General features: G+C 48.1%; 2 protein-coding genes across 4 annotated transcripts in view; both read left to right on the top strand.

Moving 5' to 3' along the window:
- The window catches only part of ERICH1 (glutamate rich 1), a 46,188-nt gene extending 44,371 nt beyond the window's left edge, over window positions 1-1,817 (top strand). For all 3 annotated transcript variants that reach the window (XM_081221062.1, XM_081221061.1, XM_081221060.1), the window contains one exon: window positions 1,443-1,817. In XM_081221062.1, the coding sequence (XP_081077188.1) occupies window positions 1,443-1,516 (74 nt within the window). In that variant the 3' untranslated portion in view covers window positions 1,517-1,817. The remainder of the gene's footprint in view (window positions 1-1,442) is intronic.
- Window positions 1,818-14,736: 12,919 nt separating this feature from the next.
- Window positions 14,737-17,666, top strand: part of TDRP (testis development related protein) — a 129,423-nt gene continuing 126,493 nt past the window's right edge. The window contains exon 1 of the mRNA XM_081221063.1: window positions 14,737-14,860. The gene's annotated coding sequence lies outside the window, so the exon portion shown is untranslated. The remainder of the gene's footprint in view (window positions 14,861-17,666) is intronic.

Raw genomic sequence — 17,666 nt, 5'->3', positions numbered from 1 at the left:
AAGACATTCCTCACGCGTGGCTCTGAGATGCACCAGGAGAGTTTGGAACAGGGATCGGGGATTGAGAGGAAACGCTTCTCTTGCTTCTTACATTGAAACCATTGGGCAGGTTTTGCCTACAAGCACCTTACGTAGCTGGTGGAACTAAAATTTATGCATGAAGCACTTTTCTGTGAAAACGGATTCCTTTTTAGTGCATGTAGGATGTGCAGTCAAAGTTTTTCTAGGTTGAACTACTTTGTAAAATGAAATCTTCCAAATGGTGAAGCTTTACTTTCAAATATTGGTTCTGTCTAATTCAGATTTAGCATTCTGAAATTGTTTTCTTTTTCATAAAACTAGCTTATGAAGTTTAATTAGTAGCTGTATCTCCCCTGTCTATAGCGTAAGCCTGGAAATAGTAGCATTTTAAGAGCAGACACAGGGGGCCTTCTCTCTCTGCTGCCTCAACGATTGTTTTTCCTAGTTCGCGGGTGTTTCATTGACTGGGGTGTAGCAGCCATGTCCCGAGGCCAGTACACGTGTTTCTACGGTTGGTCTCACATATTGTGTTCCGTCATCTGCACGTACATGCGCGTCACCATCTGTGGGGTTTTTATCATGCTCCGCGCACCATGAAGATGCTGCAGGCATCCCCGCCCTGGACCCTCCTGAGTCCTCTGTGCACACATTAGCCACCATCCTTGGGAGCCCAAGGCTGGGGGGCCGGGCAGCTGGCCCGGGCAGGACGGGGGATGAGTTTGGAGGCCCCTCAGCCACACTTCTGCATGGAGCGTGAGATGGGACCCCTCCCCGCAGTCCCAGCCTCTGCTCGAAAGTGCGTCTCGGGGCCTCAGCAGCAGTCGGCTGCCCCTCGGGCACCAGGATCTGAGCCAGACAGGGTGTGTGCGCTCTCCGGGTTGGAGCCTGCGGACCTGCGTGCCCCTCAGCGAGCGTCTTTACGAGGAGTGAGGCCCAAAATGAGGGGCTGTGACCTCAGCTCAGGCCCTTTGCTGGGCTGTTCCTGGGACAGTTTCCTGAGACCTGAGTGCTGTCCCTTCCAGCTCATCTCACTTAGAGTCCTGCTTCTGACTTCCTGCTACTTTGTCCACCTTTGAAGTAAACTCCTATTTCTGTTTCATTTCAGTTTGTACGTGGTCTTCTGTGAGCTCAGATGTTAAGCATGTAGTATTGCGTGTGGTGTTATGGAGTTCAGCTCTAACAGAACTTTTGTATGCAAGTGAAATACAAATATTCCAGACTCACCCATACTTTTATGGGATTCGCAAGCGTGCCGACCATCAACATCATTTCAACACCCGAGTTGTGTTTTATTAGATTATTTCAGGGTTTACTTTGGGCCTAAGGACTAATAGCTACAAAATAATAATTTATAATTTTTCTTTTTGTTTGAATTTTTTGTTTTATTTTATTTTTTGTTCTGTTTTCTTTTTGCTTTCCAGACTATGCCCGAGTAATCTCAGCTGTCTTTAATTACTGGATCACACATATCCTTCCTGAGAAAAACAATGAATAAAATCAGTACATCTATTTAAGAAGAGCTAATATTTGACAAGAAAGTAGGAAAGACAGATATGAAATGGGCTGAGACTTAATTCCTGTACACAGAGAAGATGAAATTCTCTAAGTTTTCTTTGTAACCCAAACCCTGGGAACTTTGAGGACATTTCTATTCATCTGTTTGTACATAATAGGTAGATGTAATCTGAGACTTTAAGTGAGAAATTGGGATAAAATTGAAAATTTCTTTGAAATTCTGTGTGTCTTAAATTAAAAAATGGACATTCTGTTAAGTTGAATAAACTGTATAGTTTGAAGCTGTGTATATATTTTGATAAGGTTTTAAATCACTTTGTGTCTGAAAGTTTAAGAATGTCGTATGGATATTAAAACGTTCATGTTTAAGTAGTTTGATTCTAGTTGAATGTATTGATTGTTTTCTTCTTTTTTTCCTCTTTACTTTGAGAAGAATATCAAGAACGTGTTTTTCCTGTTTGATCTTCCTTTTGTCACAGAAGCCGTCACCAGTTTTCAGTGAGACTGAGTTTTAAAAACATCAGTCAGTCGATGCCGCGTCTTAGGATTGGCACTGTCTCTATACATGAAAATATACTTTTTTATTGTGGTAAAATATATGTAACATAAAGTATGCCATTTTAGCCATTTTGTTTGTTTGTTTGTTTTTTGTGTTACGCGGGCCTCTCACTGTTGTGGCCTCTCCCGTTGTGGAGCACAGGCTCCGGACGTGCAGGCTCAGCGGCCATGGCTCACGGGCCCAGCCGCTCCACGGCATGTGGGATCTTACCGGACCGGGGCACGAACCCGCGTCCCCTGCATCGGCAGGCGGACTCTCAACCACTGCGCCACCAGGGAAGCCCCATTTTAGCCATTTTGAAGTGTACAGTTAAGTGGCATTAAGTACATTCACAGTGTTGTGAAGTCATCACCACTGTCCTTCCTTTTTTAGGCTGAACAATGTTCCACCTTCTGTCCGTGGACACTGGGGTTGTTTCCCCCATTTCCTGTTATGAATAATGCTACTGTGAACATCATGTACACAATTCTGCGTGCACATTTGTTTTCATTTATCTTGGGAGTGGAATAGCTGGATCAGATGGTGGCTCTACATTAACCTTTTGAGGAGCTGCCAGGATGTGGTCCACAGCCCCTGCACCATCTTCATCCCCACCAGCCAAACATGAGTGCCAAGTTCTCCGTGTCCTCACCAACACTTGTAATTTTCCATTTTCCTGGTAATAGCCGTCCTCATGGTTGTGCAGAGGCATCGTGTAGTGGTTTCAGTTTACATTCTGTGTACTCATTGGCTCTTCTCCTTAGAGAAATTCCTGTGGAAGTTATTGCCCATTTGTGAATTAGATTATTAGCTTTTTGTCATTGAGTTATGAGTTCTTTATGCTGGGTATTAACCCCTTATCAGATCTATGATTTGAAAATATTTTCTCTCATTCTGTAGCTTGTCTTTTCACTCTCTTGTTAGTATATATATAGATAGATTCTTTTTCATATTCATTATGATTTATTACAGGATATTGAATATAGCTGCCTGTGATATACAGTAGGACCTTGTTTCTCCATCCTATATATACTAGTTTGCCTCTGCTGGTCCCAAACTCCCAGTCCATCGCCCTCCCCACTAGCAACCACAAGTCTGTTCTCTGTCTGTGAGTCTGTTTCTGTTTTGTAAATAAGTACGTTTGTGTGATATTTTAGATTCCACATATATGATATCATATGGTATTTGTCTTTCTCTTTTTGACTTGTTTCACTTAGTGTGATAATCTCTAGGTCCACCCATGTTGCGGCAAATGGCATTATTTCTTTTTTATGGCTGAGTAGTATTCCATTACATATATATATATATATATATATATATATACCAAATCTTCTTTATCCATTCATCTGTCGATGGACATTTAGGTTGCTTCCATGTTTTGGCTATTGTAAATAGTGCTGCTGTGAACATTAGGGTGCATGTATCTTTTTGAATCAGAGTTTTGTCTGGATATATGCCCAGGAATCAGATTGCTGGATCATATGGCAACTCTATTTTTAGTTTTTTGAGGAACCTCCATGCTGGATCATATGGCAACTCTATTTTTAGTTTTTTGAGGAACCTCCATACTGTTTTCCATAGTGGCTGCACCAGCTCACATTCCCACCAACAGTGTAGGAGGGTTCCCTTTTTTCCACACCCTCTCCAGCATTTATTATTTGTAGACTTCTTAATCAGATTAGGGCCATTCTGAGTGGTGTGAGGTGTTACCTCATTGTAGTTTTTTGTTTGTTTTTTGTTTTTTTAATTTATTTTTGGCTGTGTTGGGTCTTCGTCGCTGTGTGTGCGGACTTTCTCTAGTTGCGGTGAGCGGGGGCTACTCTTCGTTGCGGTGCACGTGCTTCTCATTGTGGTGGCTTCTCTTGTTGCAGGGCACAGGCTCTAGGCACCCGGGCTTCAGGAGTTGTAGCACATGGGCTCAGTAGTTGAGTCTGGCAGGCTCTAGAGCGCGGGCTCAAGTTGTGGCACACAGGCTTAGTTGCTCCACGGCATGTGGGATCTTCTCGGACCAGGGCTCGAACCCGTGTCCCCTGCATTGGCAGGAGGATTCTTAACTGCTGCGCCACCAGGGAAGCCCCTCATTGTAGTTTTGATTTGCATTGCTCTAATAATTAGCAATGTTGAGCATCTTTTCATGTGCCTGTTGGCCATTTGTATGTCTTCTTTGGAGAAATGTCAATTTAGGTCTTCTGCCCATTTATTGATTGGGTTGTTTTTTTTGACATTGATTTGTATAAGCTGTTTGTGTATGTTGGAAATCAAGCCTTTGTCGTTCACATCGTTTTCAAATATCTTCTCCTAGTCCATAGGCTGTCTTGTCATTTTGTTGATGGTTTCCTTTGCAGTGCAAAAGCTTATAAGTTTGATTAGGTCCCATTTGTTTATTTTTGCTTTTATTTCTGTTGCCTTGGGAGACTGATTGGTATGACTTCTGTCAAAGAATGTTTTGCCTATGGAGTTTTATGGTGTCATGTCTTATATTTAAGTCTTAAAGCCATTTTGAGTGGACCTGTCCTGATCCCCATCCTGGTTGGTGGCCCATCCTAGCTGGTGGCCCATCCTGGTGTCCAGGCCTGGCTGACAGCTCCACTTACCAACCTTTATTAAGCTCAGGGAGCTGTATGGTGTATGGTATATGGGTGTGTTCTAACTTGATTTATATATATGAGGCTGTCCAGCTTTCCCAACACCACTTGCTGAAGAGACTGTCTGTTCTCCATTGTATATTCTTGCCTCCTTCGCCGAAGATTAATTGACTGGAGGTGTGTGGGTTTATTTCTGGGCTCTCTATTCTGTTCCGTTGATCCATATGTCTGTTTTTTTGCCAGTACCTTGCTGTTTTGATTACTGTAGCTTTGTAGTATTGTCTGAAGTCTGGGAGGGTTATGCCTCCTGCTTTGTTCTTTTTCCTCAGGATTGCTTTGGCAATTTTGGGTCTTTTATGGTTCCATATAAATTTTAGGATTATCTGTTCTAGTTCTGTGAAAAACATCATGGGTAATTTGATAAGGATTGCATTAAATCTGTAGATTGCTTTGGCTAGTATGGCCATTTTAGCAATATTAATTCTTCCAATCTAAGAACATGGGATATCTTTCCATTTCTTTGAATCATCTTCAGTTTCCTTTGTTAATGTTTTATAGTTCTCAGCATATAAGTCTTTCACCTCCTTAGTCAGGTTTATTCTTAAGTATTTTTTTTTGGATGCAATTTTAAAGGGGATTTTTTTAAAATTTCTATTTCATTGCCTTTCTATTTAATTGTTATTATAAAGAAATGCAACCAATTTCTGTATGTTAATCTTGCATCCTGCTATTTTGCTTAATTCGTTTCTCAGTTCTAGTAGTTTCTGTGTGGAGTCTTTAGGGTTTTCTTTCTATATGTAGTGTCCTGTCATTGGCATATAATGACAGTTTTACCTCTTGCCTTCCAATTTGTATACTTTTTCTTGTCTGATTGCTGTGGTGAGGACTACCAATACTATGTTGAATAGAAGTGGTGAGAGTGGGCATCCTTGTTCCAGATTTTAGTGGGCTTTCAGCTTTTCATCATTGAGTGTTATGTTGGCTGTGGGATTGTCATAAATAGCTTTTATTACATCGAGACATGTTCCCATAAATGGAATTGTTTTTATTTCCTTTTCAGATTGTTCATTGCTAGTGTATAGAAATGCGGCTGATTTTTTGTATTTATTTTGTATCCTGCTAGTTTTCTGAATTTATGTATTAGCTCTAACAGTTCTGTGTACGTGGGTGTGTATAATCTTTAGAGTTTTCTACATATATCATATGTGAAGGAGATCATTTTATTTCTTTCCTTCCACTGTGGATGCCCCATTCTCCAGAGCTCCTCTTCCCCATCACCATCTGTGTCCTTAAGAGGTGTCTCTCCCACTAAGTAGAACCTTCTGGAAGCAGATGAAACAGCAAGGATGCCCTACTGGTTCTGGCAATCTGTCAACTTGAGACTAGTTTGCTGTGAAGTTCCCTGAGCTTAATAAAGGTTGGTAAGTGGAGCTGCCAGCCAGGCCTGGACACCAGGATGGGCCGCCAGCTAGGATGGGCCACCAACCAGGATGGGCATCAGGACAGGTCCACCAACCAGGACAGGTCCACTGACCAGAACAGGGCCACCCAACCGGGATGGGCCACCAACTAGGATGGGTCATCAACCACGATGAGCCCACAACTGGAACAAGCCACCAACCAGGATGGGTCACCAACCAGGATGGGCCACCAACTGGAATGGGCCACCAACTGGGATGGGTCATCAACCATGGTGGGCCCACAACTGGAACAAGCCACCCACCAGGATGGGCCACCAACCAGGATGGTTCACCAACTGGGATGGGCCCACTGTACCCCAGGGGCTGCCTCCTTGAGAATGGATGATGGTCCACGGTCTCCATGGAGCTGGAAACAAGACACGGCCACAGCCTGAAGTAGGACTGTGGGCAGCTTCCTGTCCACGCCTAAGATGGCCTTCGTCTCATTTCCCCCTCGGTGGAGGTACGATCTGCTGCCACAACTGCTTTTCCCTCCTCCCCTGAGACATAACGTCAGTGAGGTCAGACACCCAGGAATTGTGTCACCTTCGCCGCATGGCTGAGGGGTCACTCTCGGCAGATAACATCAACCTGCTGCTTCCTTTCCAGAACCTCTGACTGCCTTGGGCGGGACACCTGACTTTCTGATTTGCCAGGTTGTAATCCTTCCGTTAAGGTGCCTCTTAATTAATGATACGTGTTTGCCGGTATGAAAATAAATTAAATATTGACAGATTCATAATTTCCCATTAATTCTCAGTATCCAAGTTGTGTCTTTCAGTTATGCACAATTTACATCTTTTCCCTGCCCAGCAAATGAATACATTATTGTTGAATTCTGGGGAAAACTTCTGATTTGCAGATAAGACTTAACCGTTTACTTGATACTTTCTGGTCTCAGCACAGAATCCCTGTAAACTTTCCTCCTGTCCGCTCATTGGGTTTTACTTTGTCCGTTTCTCTGACCACACCCTAAAAGTACTGAGGAACAGGGGTGTAATTGAGAAGGTGGGATGGTCAGGGTTAACCAGTTTTGCGTATCATTCTAATGTCAAAAAGAAAAATGCCTCTTCTAGAAAAAAAATAAATCTTGTCTCTGTGTCAGCATAAATACGATAATCTGTTTCTCCCAGTGTGACTGAAGTTAGATGATAATTAGATCAACTTATCTTTTACAATAGTGCAAAATATCATTCAGTCTGAGTCATTTGTTTTCTGTAAAGCATACCAATTAAGGCAGAAAGGAGGCTCTCGAGAATGTGAGGAATGCTCATCACTGTGAGATGGGGGGCAGGGCAAGCCCAGCGCTTTCCTGCCTCCTGAGATCTCAGCAATTAGGAGAGGTGGCAACAGTGTCTCCCTGCTGTTCCCCAGGCCCCGATGCTCAGTGTTTTCAGAAAAAACTGTCCTAGGTTCGCTTACACTCACTTGGCCGGTTCTGGATTTCCCTCTCCATGCAGCACTCGCTGTGCCCAGTTTCTCCAGGGAGCATGTGTTCTCATTCAGAGAATCTGGTGAAACATTGGGTCCCCTCCAACATAAGAAGCACGCACAGAGCTGCCCCACCACACACACGGACACTGCACAACTCAAGGGGTTGCAGACTCCCTGAAGCCCACGCAGCGGTGGATTGATTGTCTACTTCTGCATGACAGAGTACCACGAATTTAGGGGCTAAAACAGTGCCCTTTATTGCCCCCCAGTGACCATGAGTCAGGCCCAGGCTTGGCCCGCTGTGTCCTGGGTTTGGGGCCTTACGGGCTGTGGGCAGAATATTCTATTCCTGTGGTTGTGGGACTCTGAGACCCTCGTTTTCTTGCTGCTGGGGCTACTTTCACCTCCCTGAGGCCCCCCAAGTCCCACTTCCCCCCTCCCTCTTCCCACCTGGCAGTGACTCCTCTGAGGCCAGCAGGAGACCTGGGAAGGACCAGGTTCTGAAGGGCTTTTTTCCCCTGGTGGGGTCAGGCCGCCAGGTTGGTCTCCCTCTTGCTTCATTTAAAACCAACTGATTACAGGCCTTCAAGTCCTTTGTCCTTGCATGTGGCACTTGGCACCGACCCTTCTGGTACCTCCCTGGCCCATAGCACCTGGCACAGGTCTTGCACTGGTCACTCAACAGACATTTCTTGAGGCAGTCACTCAAGTTTTCCTTCCAGAGGACCTGCCGTCGGAATGTGGTTAGCTGCTGCCAGCCCTTCAGACCCACATACTGCATAGATCAGATGTCCTCATTTACCAGGGTAGACCAGATGCCCTCGGTTACCAGATGACCTTTATTACCAGGGTAGACCAGATGGCTTTCATTACCAGGGCAGATCAGATGACCTCTCTTACCAGGGTAGACCAGAGGGCCTTGGTTACCATCACTGTATAGGCCCCTTAGATGTTCAACTGGGGTCATGCAACCCCTTTCATTTTGCAAAAGAGAAGCTAGCGACCAGAGAATTTCGGAGGCTTGCTCAATGTCACATAGCACTCATAAAGGTAGAAAGTAGAAAGGAAGATGAGAAAGGTGTAGGTGAGAATGTACAGGTGATATGTTTTCAGAATTCAGGTGGAGAGAAATTACCCTCATGGAGGAATCAAGGGAGAAAGATGGCTTCATAAAAGGTGATACCTGAGCTCGTCCCTAAAAGACAGATAGGATGAGGATGTGTGGAAATACAGGAGGAAGGCAGAGGGGCTGGGAGGTGATAGAGCAGGTGGAAGAAGGGGGTGCTTCCCCGGTCCTGTGACCGTTTTCTCTCTGCACCAACACAGAGAGATTTCAATCAGCAGCTATGCTGTTGACTCATAAAAGTGTCACACTTCTGCTGGAAGTTATCCCCACGAATGTCTCCTCTTCAGATGTAATCACCACCACCCATGCTGGAAATGTGCCCGTCCTAAAATAATAAATGTTTTCTTAAGGGGTTAGAACATTCCAACATGAATGTAGACAGTAACTGACGGGAACTTCCAGCAGTCAGCCGTGCAAGGCAGTTACCACAGAACAGACATCAAGTAACTATGTCTGCAGAAACCACAGGGCAGCCTCATCTGTTCGTCCTCACAAACTCCACAGGATAATCCACTTTCTTATCTCAATGATGTTCTCATGGCAAGTTTAGGTGCTCATCCAGTTTTTAATTATATTCATAATGGAGAATGAAGAAGAAAAAGGCAACTAACACTTATTGAGCACCTGCTGTGTGCCAGGCGTGATAAATTCCTTACCTACGGTATCTTTCTATTCTCGAAATCCATTAAAGTTTGAACAGTTACTAGCATCCCCACTCTGTGGATGAAGAAATGTTTGCTTGACCTTAAGGTCACTATGGACCACGAGTAATGAAATGTTAGAATTTCCGTCGCTAAAGCTAACTTGTGATCATCCTTTCTCATAGACGTACATATCAAACTCGGCCTCACCACTTAGCCAGTTGTTTCCTTTTCCCTGCATCTGAGAATAGCCAGTGTCCATGACAGACATAGAGACCCATAGTGTCTCCTGCCTGGCAATGATGTTATGAGGCCCAGAGCAGAGTAGGCACACAGCACGTGTGATCTGATGGTGCCTGCGTGCATATGATATCGTGGTCTTAGACAGTTGTCACTTTCTTTAGTGGCTTGGGAGCGTCCTGAAATGGCCTTTTGGACCCTGGCACCATCCTTGTACCTGGCTGTCCCCCTACATGTGGTCCCATTAGTTGATGCACTTATCAGCTGTGATTCAGAAACATCCCAGGGCTGTGTTGGGTGCTGGGCTACACGGATGAACAGGAGCCAGTGTCGCATTTGTGCCCTGGGGCCAGCCAGCTGCTGTGCATTGTTGCCACATGGGTGAGTCATGACCAAAACCGCAGCAGATCAACAGGAATGAAAGGAGTCTTCTGCAGGCCTGAGTGGACGCTGACAGTACAGCGCCTGAGGGAGCGTCAGAGGTTGTCCCCGGCAAGGCTGGCTTTGCTGCACTCGGCGCCAGGCTCGGGCCTGAAAGGTTCACCCCAGCCCAGTGCTCCAGACGAAAACCGGTGGAGGCCGTGGAGCGGATTGATTTTAAGGACTTTGTCTCGACAACACTCCCAGCAGGAAAGGGCAAAGCCAGGTGAAGCGATGTAGCCAGAACCGAAGACGAGCTGCCAGAGAGCCAAGGTGACCACGACTCCAGCCAGCAGGACGGGGGCAAGTGTCCCGGAGGGGCCAAGGGTCAAGGCTGACAGGAGCACCAGGGGAGTCCTGGGTCCGAGCAGGCTCAGGCGGCCCAACCCCTCGCGGCACCTGCGCACAAGGCAGCCCCCCAGGCTGGCACCTCGGAGGCTCAAAGAACTCCCTGTTTATTGCTTTTAAGAAATGTTATTTTTATTCATACTGTTAAAAATTAAAGCAATGCAAAAAAGTACAACTAAGGAAGTAGAATATTACTCCTTAAGTCCCACCACACAAAAACAAAGATGGTTAATTTTGCTGAACATGACAGGCCTGGAAGGATGACAGCCATGCCGATGGTTGGGAAGAATTTTATAATAAAAGTCTCAAATGAAGATGAGTCCATTAAAACTAATAGGCATTTCAGCTCATTTTACTTGGATTTAATAAGTAAAAGGTTATGTGTTCAAGGGAAAGAAACTGAAACCGTATTAAAGGAGGTGCTGAACTTTGTAAAACTATTTCTCCTCCAAAGAATGTTAGTTCCTAAAGGATCCTTGCAGTAGCTCTGCCTGGGGGACTGACCCCTCAAGGGGAGCCTTGTAACCTGGGGGGACTCTCTGGACATCAGAGAAATCGGGTGGCCAGTTGGCGTTTAGGAGAGGGGGAGGAGACCAACCACCATGCAGGATGGCCCTCATGCAGTTTCCCCAGATGCCACCTGACCTGCAGGTGTTCCAGCGACAGGTATGCAGGTGAGAAAGCTGTTTACAGCGATCTGAGCTCAGCACCACCTCCATTTTCACGTATAAACACAAGGTGGTTTTCACACAACTGCAGTATTTCCTGCATATCTCAGGAGTGCCATGGTCTGTCGTACACATGGGAGATGTAGCACCTCATTTTGTGCCAAGAACTGTTCACCTTTTCTGAAAATCAATCCCCTTGGCAACGTCAGTCGTGTTGCTGAGTCACCATCAGGTGGGGAGGGGGAAATACCGGGAGACCACGACCAAAGATGGGAAAAGGATTGTGCACCAACGCTGCAGACAGACAGACTGCCCACTGCACGGTAGTGGCCGAGCCCTGTGTGGGGTGAACTGCCCCTTGCCCGCCTGCGGGATCTCTCACCCCGGCACATCCATCGGGGCTGCTTCGGGGATCCCGCATCTTATGGGTGCTGAAGAGGGGTGTCTGTGCTGCCTTTTAGGGGAAAGTCTGTTTTTAGGCAGAAAATGTGCTGGTGCAGGTGGGCGGTGTGTGGATAGTCAGTGCCACGTGGGCCAACAAGGGTTATATGGAGCCTGAGGGACTCGGGCCAAGTCCAGAGCTGAAGAACGGAGCCCAGGTCACTTTGTCACACCTGTGTCTCCAGCACCGAGGCCACGGATGAAATGCTGTGAGAAGCCCTCTTAAAACTCCTGGAAAAGAAAAGTCTGCACGTATGATTCCCTTTCCTGGTCATCTGTCCCCGGAAGACTCTGAGTGTGAAGCCGAGGACTCCACGGAATAGTTACCCCATTTCAGCTCTTGTTACGTGAAGGGTGATTTAATAGTCTTGATTTGGCTGAAGTGGGCCTTGGCAAACTGACAATAGGAAAATGACAGTTTCCTGCCTGCTCTGCTCATGAGTAGAACTTGGCCCACATTTAATCATTCGGAGCGAGCGGGGTGATGGCGGGTGAGGAAGAGGAAAAAGTGCAGCCTGGGTGCAGGGCCCAGGGATGGCGGGCCAGCCGTCAGGATGCCTCACAAAGAAGCTGGCGTCTCCTGCGGGCCACCAGGTGCCAGACAGACGTTGGTCCCCTCCATTCCGGAGGCTGAAGTCCCAGGCCACAAGCCTGGCCGGTCCCGTGGGGCCTCTTACTGGCCTGGAGACACACCTTCTGTGTCTTCACGTGGCCTTTTGTCTGTGGGGAGGGAGAGGGGACCCCAGCACCCCCATCAGAGCAGGATCCACCCTGTGACCTCATCTGACCTTAATCTCCCCGCAAAGGCCCACCTCCTGAAAAGTCACACAGGGGTTAGGGCTCTCGCAGGTGCATCCATATGGGCGGTGGGAGAACAGAGAAGAAAGAGGCAAACAGAGCGATGAGGCTCAGGAGGTGAGGAGGGGGCTGGGGAAGAGAGGTCTGGTCCATGGTGCCCGGTGCTCAGAGAGGCTGGAAGGGGCTCCGGGTGCCCCACAGCGGAGGGGATGACAGAGCCTCTCCTCAGGGCTGGCCCACCACGCTTTCCGGGCCCACGAGTGACACCATGGAGCCCCCAGAGGTCAGAGCGAGCCAGTCTCATTCTTTCCCTCCAGGTGAGGCCTGCACCCCCGGGGCTGAGAAAGCACAGCCCCTGGAGATGTGGTGAGGGCCCTCCATCTGCGATGCGTGTTGAGCCGTTGTGATGTTTAAGCCAAGGGCAAATGCTGGTCCGCCTTAAGCACGGGGTCTTGGGTCCACAATTATGGGGTCAGCGCCTGGGTGGGGGTGAGGAGGGTCAGGAGCATCCAGAGTCTCCGCCACTGAATCCAGACGTGGAGCTCCCTGCAGAGTCGGGGGAACTGTGGGCAGAGAGTGAAAAAAGACATCCTCTCAAATGAAGGATAATTGTGCTCTTGGGAAGAAAGAGGAAGGACCAGCAGGCAGAGTTCCCTCCATTTCATCCAGTCCTGAGCAGCTGTGATGTCACAGCAGTAGCAGGAAGAGACGGAGCCAGGGACATGGACGGCGCCGTGATGCAGGGGGACCTACAGCAGGGTGCACGGGGCTCACGGGCGCACCTGACATTCGGTCCTGGTTCAGACATCCTGGTGTCAGGACGGATGGAGACCCCCAGGTGGGGAGGGGCTGGGCGCTCGCAGGCCACCCAGCTGGGGGAGGGCGCAGTTGCTCTGAAAAGGCTTGTTGTCCTTGTTCTCGAGTGTTTGATCCTCTTTTAGCCTAACTGAGCAGCTTTTTGGTGGAGGGGCACGCTAGCGTCATCAATGCAGATGAGAAGGAAAACGATGAAAAACACAATTGTGACAAATTTTCGGTTGGCTGGCCCGGGGAGGGGAAATAAGCAGAACCAAAAGTTTGCTTGGGGACTTCCCTGGCGGTCCAGTGGTTGAGAATCCGCCTTCCAATGCAGGGGACGCGGGCTCAATCCCTGGTCTGGGAACCAAGATCCCACATGCCACGGGACAACTAAGCCCATGCGTGGCAACTACTGAGCCTGCGCACTCTAGAACCCGCACGCCACAACTAGAGAGAAGCCCGCGTGCTGCGACAAGATCCCACGTGCTGCAACTAAGACCCAACACAGCTGAATAAATAAATAAATGTTGTTTTTTTAATTATTAAAAAAAAAGTTTGCTTGAACCGTTCTCACAAATCAGATTGCAAAGAAATTCAAACACTTAGCCACAAACAAAAACTTGCTGATGAGGCTGTGAGGGACAGGAGGGTCACCACGTGGCTGGTGGGAGACACAGGGCACTGCGGAAGGTGGTCTAGAAATAACCCAGCAAGGGCTCCTGCCTAGGAACCCATCCTGAGTTTACATCTGCAATGGTTAACGACAAATTATATATATACACGTGTATATATATATGCACATACATGCATTGTATGTTATATACAGCATTGTGTATTACATGCAGCGTATACAACATTATATATTGTGTGAGAGAGAACAATGTTATATATTGTGTGATAGATAATGCGTACTGATAGTACTTGTTGCCAGTGATAAAATTCAAATCTTCACCTGAAACCTTGAATTTTGGAAACCTCATATCCATCACAATTATTGACATGATTTCATATTCCAGCTGCCACCAAGCTTTAAGAAACTTTGGGGCTTCCCTGATGGCACAGAGGTTAAGAATCCATCTGCCAATGCATGGGACATGGGTTCGAGCCCTGGTCCAGGAAGATCCCACGTGCTGCAGAGCAACTAAGCCCATGCGCCACAACGACTGAGCCTGCACTCTAGAGCCTGCAAGCCACAACTACTGAGCCCGCGTGCCACAACTATGGAAGCCCACGCACCAAGAGCCTGTGCTCCACAACAAGAGAAGCCACCACAATGAGAAGCCCGCGCACCGCAACGGAGAGTAGCCCCCACTCACCGCAACTAGAGAAAGCCTGCGTGCAGCAACGAAGACCCAAAGCAGCCAAAAATAAATAAATAAATAAATTTAAATTTAAAAAAAAAGAAACCTCAGCTTGTTGAGGTTGGCTGTTGTATAAAAAGTATCCATAATTATCAGGAAGGAATATTAACATACTCCTTCCTCTCTTTTCCCATTCTGTAGTAGATTTGCTAAAGAGTTTGTTTTGAAAAGTATAGTTATTTTTCACTAAAATGCGTTATTTGTGTTAACATGTGAGGGGTTTATTATTGTTCTTTTAAAATGAATGAGTACATGTTTTTAAATTTCTGTTTAATTTCTAGTGTGGTAACTGTTTATAGTCATATACACACAAGCACAGCTCACAGTGTCCTCAATACCTTTCCAGCATGGCAGGGGCTCCTGAGAGGTAGAGTTTGGGAACCACTGCTGCCCACCTGCTGCCCGGAATTAACCAGGCTCCTTGGAGAAATGGCCGCTTCCAGGCGTGGAGCAGGAGAAGTACAAGGTGAGTCCAGAGTATCTTGTTCCAGGAAGCAAGTAATTGCTCAGAAATGTAAAAGGACTTATCAAAGTGACAGAAAAGCCAGCTTCGAGAGTCTCCCAGTGGCCAAATTTGGAAAAATTTAAGCATTAAAGAGAACAATGATGTGTAACCCTAAGGAAAGGATGGGGAGGGAGGTGGGGAGGAGGAGCTCTTTTCTCTCCCCCTCTGCTCTCCGCAGGGAAGTCGGGTTGGGGCTGAAAGTTCCAACCCTGTAATCAAGGGAGGGTTCCTCTGGCCACCAGCCCCCATCCTGAAGCCCTGGGGCCTCACCAGCAGTCACCTCATTACTGATAAAAAGTCACTCATCACTCTGGAGAATCCGAGGCTCTTGTGTCAGGAACTTGGGACGGAAACCAAATGTTACCTCTCAGTATCACACCTGCTGCAGCCCCAGCAATCCACCCTGTCCTTGGGCTCACCAGGAAGAGGGTCTCACAGGGGCGGGACAGACCGAAGTAGCCAAAGGTCGGAATCATTTTCCCCCCTGCCCACAATTTGGGGAGAACAGAGATGGGCTCTTCCTCGGAGCCAGGCCTGCCTGGAGGGGGCATCGTGCACAAAGGTCCTGAGCCCGCCCCTTTCTTGGGGGACCTGTCCTCACAGGAGGAGTGGCCGAGGGGCCTGGTCGGACGCCAGGTGTGAGCGCAGACAGCCATAGACCAGACGTCCCCCACCCCCCTCCTTCCAGGTCACACGGGGCCCCAGCCCACCATGCTCGATGGGAACAGGCTAAGGGTTCAGTTGTGATCGGGACAGACATGAGTGTCTTGTGCAGAAGCTGGACCGGTCAGCTGTCCCCGATGCAAATACAAGGCCGACGGGAATGGACGTCGTGGAAGAAAGCTCAGAATTGGTGTTCAGATGTTTACAGACAGCTCCCTCTCCCTCTGAAGTCTTCCCAAAACACAGTGAAGAGGTTTTTTAAAGGCACAAATTCACGACTTACAGTGATGGGGATGGCAGATCTGGAAAATCTAGTCCGGGTCTATTGGTACAAAAAACAAGAACCAACACAGTTTACTCAGAAGAATAGCCCATGTTATGAGCTGATTGTCCCCACTGCCACCCCAAATTCACCTGTGGTGTTTTATTACAGCAACTTGCTATGGTCTGAATGTTTATGTCCCTCGAAAATTCATATATTGAATCCTAGCCCCCATGTGATGGTTTGGGGGGGGGACATTTTGGGAGGTCATGAGGGTGGAGCCCCCATGAATGGAATTAGTGTCCTTCTAACAGAGACCCCACAGGGCCCCCAGCCCTTCCTCCACGTGAGGACACAGGGAGAAGACACCATCTATGAACCAGGAAGCTCTCACCACTACACCTTGCTGACACCTTGATCTTGGATGTCCGGCCTCCAGGACTGAGAAGCAGACATCTGTTCTTTATAAGCCCCCAGTCTGTGGTACGTTGTTACAGCAGCCTGAAGAGACTAAGACACAGCCCAAGCTGACTAAGCCCAGACGCTCAAGATTTGGCAACATCAGGTTCTGTAGAGAAGGTGAAGGTCACCACTGAAATAGGAGGATCCTTTAATGGTCAGTTAAGAAGCTCTGACCCCTGAGGCCCCTCCCCAGCTCTGTGCCGCCCAGTGACTGCACCTTTCTTACCCCTGCAAAGACGGAGCTTGAGTCTCTGGAGGAGAAAAAGCAGAGGTTCCCTGGATGGAACCAGGTGCAGCTAAGAGCAAGGCTCCCATCCTGACAACATGGCATCAGGGTGTCTCGCTTGTTCTCTGCTTGTTGCTCATCCCTCAGGCCACTTCCTCATCACACCCCAGGGCTCCCAGCTAGTCCCCCGCTCTGCCAGCCCCCAAACTTGTCCTTCACGGCTCTTACCACGTCTAGCCATGTGTGTGTCTGTGTGACGTCCCACTGTGCCCGCCTGCAGATGCCAGGGCCTCCAGGAGGCCTGCTGTTTACCTTCTGTCCTCAGTTCTGTGGTCGGGGATTGGCGCACAGCAAGACTCGGCGAACCTTACTGAGGGGATGAGTGGCTGGAGGCCGGGGACTCAGTGCAGGTCATGTGGAGGGAGGGCAGGGCTTGAGGGGCTGTGGACCAGAAGAGAGAGACAGGAACCAGGAGCCGAGAGTAACAAAAACAGGACGGGCAGTCAAACCCGGGAGGACCGTCCGTTCCAAAACACGGGAAGCAAACTGCACAGAAATCCCAGAGCTGAGCACACAGAACTTATAAGTCTCATGGGAGAAAAAACAAAAGCAACCAGGAGAGTTTAGACAGCTGGGTCGGGCCAGGTGTTGGAGAGGGTGTTGGGCTGTGCACGGCTGCAGGACAGGTGGGCAGGACAGGACAGCCTGGAGAGGGTCCAAGCACTACTTTAATCAAGCACAGGCCTCACTTATGACTCTGCCGCTCTGCCTTTGGGCGCGTCACTCAAGGAGGTTCACGTGGGTCCTTGAGCTCATGCACGAAGATCCTCGCGTTGGCGCTGCTGGTGGTGGCTGCAAGCCGGAGGCTGCTTGGTGTCCACCTACGGACCAGGCCATAGTGTGCGTGTTGAAAGCGACAAATCAAATGGACATGTAGCCTCACAGGTGGAGTGCTAAGAGGAAAAGTAAGAAAAGTTTTCATAAAAATGCATGCTAGTAAAACAATAGCAGAAATTTTGCAAGAATGTATTCAAGTAAAAAGTCACATGGTAGAGAGGGGAGAGGGAGTGGGGAAAAGAGGATGAATGACAATAGCCAGAGAGCTCGCACAGAGCAGGAGTGGTCAGGTGGGGTAAAGTGAGCAGCATGATTAA

Source organism: Mesoplodon bidens (assembly GCF_964165515.1).
Source record: "Mesoplodon bidens genome assembly, chromosome: 20".
NCBI lineage: Eukaryota > Metazoa > Chordata > Mammalia > Artiodactyla > Ziphiidae > Mesoplodon > Mesoplodon bidens.
This window is presented reverse-complemented; position numbering and strand designations above follow the sequence as displayed.